General features: G+C 31.9%; 1 protein-coding gene across 1 annotated transcript in view; it reads left to right on the top strand.

Moving 5' to 3' along the window:
• Window positions 1–815: 815 nt before the first annotated feature.
• The window catches only part of LOC115429064 (retinal homeobox protein Rx3-like), a 13,782-nt gene continuing 12,042 nt past the window's right edge, over window positions 816–2,555 (top strand). The window contains 1 exon segment of the mRNA XM_030148310.1: window positions 816–1,144. Within this exon segment, the coding sequence (XP_030004170.1) occupies window positions 883–1,144 (262 nt within the window). The 5' untranslated portion in view covers window positions 816–882.

Here is a 2,555-nt window from a genome sequence, read left to right as displayed (position 1 = left end):
AGTGTATAACAGGGGAGATAGCAGGTTTTTATTCCCAACCAAAAATGTCATTTAGCAGGTTTCATCAGGAAGCCGACGATGCAGATTTAACATTTTAAACATGTAGATTTAACACTGGATTTAACTGGTAAATGGACTGCACTTATTTCTTAGCTCTTCCTGTAAAAACTACAGCTATTATGATTCAATCGTCAACACAAAAATCTTTTCCAATAAACAACTTTGCTTTGTATTGTCACTTACAGTTTTTTTTTTTTTATGTTGCAGTTTTACAACTTTTTGGTGTTAATTCTAGAGTCTTTTTTTTTTTTTTTTTTTTTTTTTTACAGTGTAATTTCTTTTAGTGTGTTACAGCTGTTAAATTTAATCACATTTTACTCAAAATATGGGATAAAATCTACTCAACCAAAATGACTGTAAATTGTTTCCTCACTTTTATTGAGTAGATTCTAAAGGTTTGTTTTTACAGTGTGAGCGCGCGCGGGTGACTGTGGCCGCGAGGACGCACGGGTGAAATGTATTAACCATCCATCCATCCATCCATCCATCCATCCATCCATCCAGGGCCAAATCCAACAGGACCCCCGCCCCCCCCCCCCTCTCTCTGACGTACAGGGGGTGCCACATGAGTAGGAGGTCTTACCGCTTTAAAAGCCCCCTCTGCCGGTGCTCCACATCCACTGAGGAGGACGGACTGTGCGCGCACTGCAGGTGTGTGTATATGCATGTGTGTATATGTGTGTATATGTGTGTTTCCTCCCACTGCTCTCAGCTTTAATTCGACTTCATAAACTTAAAAAAAAAAAAAAAAAAAAGTGCTCCAGCAGCAGGAAAAGTTGGACAAGTTTGTGCGTCCTGAACATTCTTGGACTTCTCCGACCAATGTGGCTTCTCGGATCCCCTTCTCAAGTGATGATGGATGAGCGCATGTCACCGTCCGCCCGCTCCGTCCAGAGCCCCGGGAACCCGTCCACGGTCCACAGCATCGAAGCCATCCTGGGATTTAGAGAAGATGCGATCTTCCACAAGTCCACCTCCTACAACAACATGACGGACAAGATGTTGGGCGGTGATGTGGAGCGAACTGGGAATGTTATTGTGACTCCGAGAAGAGACAAGAGTCTGTTTGCAGAAACTTTTGACAGTAAGTGGATCCGGGTTTTTTTCGTGCGTAATTTGGCCAGAGCGGACACTTTACGCACAAACGCGTCCTTGTAAACCATGAAAACAAGTTTTAGAACAGGCTTTTACTCCTGAGGTATCAGGGAATGCAAGTAAAACGACTTATATTATGAGAAAAAAGTTCCTACAAAAAAAAAAAAAAAATCTGTTTCTTGGGCATTAGTTGTTTCATTTCTAAAACATGAATGTGAGTTCTGAGCTCAAGCACACTGTAAAAAAAAAAAAAAAAAAAAAAAAAAAATCCTGTTGTTTTTACAGAAAAAAAAGGCAGCTCCAAAACAATACTGTAAAAAACACATCCAACTGTAAACATGTTTATACAGTAACATGTAGATTTAACATTTTAAACATGTAGATTTAACAGTTTAAACATGTAGATTTAACATTTTAAACATGTAGATTTAAACATTTTAAACATGTAGATTTAACATTTTAAACATGTAGATTTAAACATTTTAAACATGTAGATTTAACATTTTAAACATGTAGATTTAAACATTTTAAACATGTAGATTTAACATTTTAAACATGTAGATTTAACATTTTAAACATGTAGGTTTAAACATTTTAAACATGTAGGTTTAAACATTTTAAACATGTAGATTTAACATGTAGATTTAACATTTTAAACATGTAGATTTAACATTTTAAACATGTAGATTTAACATTTTAAACATGTAGGTTTAAACATTTTAAACATGTAGTGTTAAACATTTTAAACATGTAGATTTAACATGTAGATTTAACATTTTAAACATGTAGATTTAAACATTTTAAACATGTAGATTTAACATTTTAAACATGTAGATTTAACATTTTAAACATGTAGATTTAAACATTTTAAACATGTAGATTTAACATTTTAAACATGTAGGTTTAAACATTTTAAACATGTAGATTTAACATGTAGATTTAACATTTTAAACATGTAGATTTAAACATTTTAAACATGTAGATTTAACATTTTAAACATGTAGATTTAACATTTTAAACATGTAGATTTAACATTTTAAACATGTAGGTTTAAACATTTTAAACATGTAGGTTTAAACATTTTAAACATGTAGATTTAACATGTAGATTTAACATTTTAAACATGTAGATTTAAACATTTTAAACATGTAGATTTAACATTTTAAACATGTAGATTTAACATTTTAAACATGTAGATTTAAACATTTTAAACATGTAGATTTAACATTTTAAACATGTAGGTTTAAACATTTTAAACATGTAGATTTAACATGTAGATTTAACATTTTAAACATGTAGATTTAAACATTTTAAACATGTAGATTTAACATTTTAAACATGTAGGTTTAAACATTTTAAACATGTAGATTTAACATGTAGATTTAACATTTTAAACATGT

Source organism: Sphaeramia orbicularis, chromosome 12, assembly GCF_902148855.1.
Source record: "Sphaeramia orbicularis chromosome 12, fSphaOr1.1, whole genome shotgun sequence".
NCBI classification, from domain to species: domain Eukaryota; kingdom Metazoa; phylum Chordata; class Actinopteri; order Kurtiformes; family Apogonidae; genus Sphaeramia; species Sphaeramia orbicularis.
Note: the sequence above shows the minus strand (reverse complement) of the source record. Positions and strands in the feature narration are given on the sequence as shown.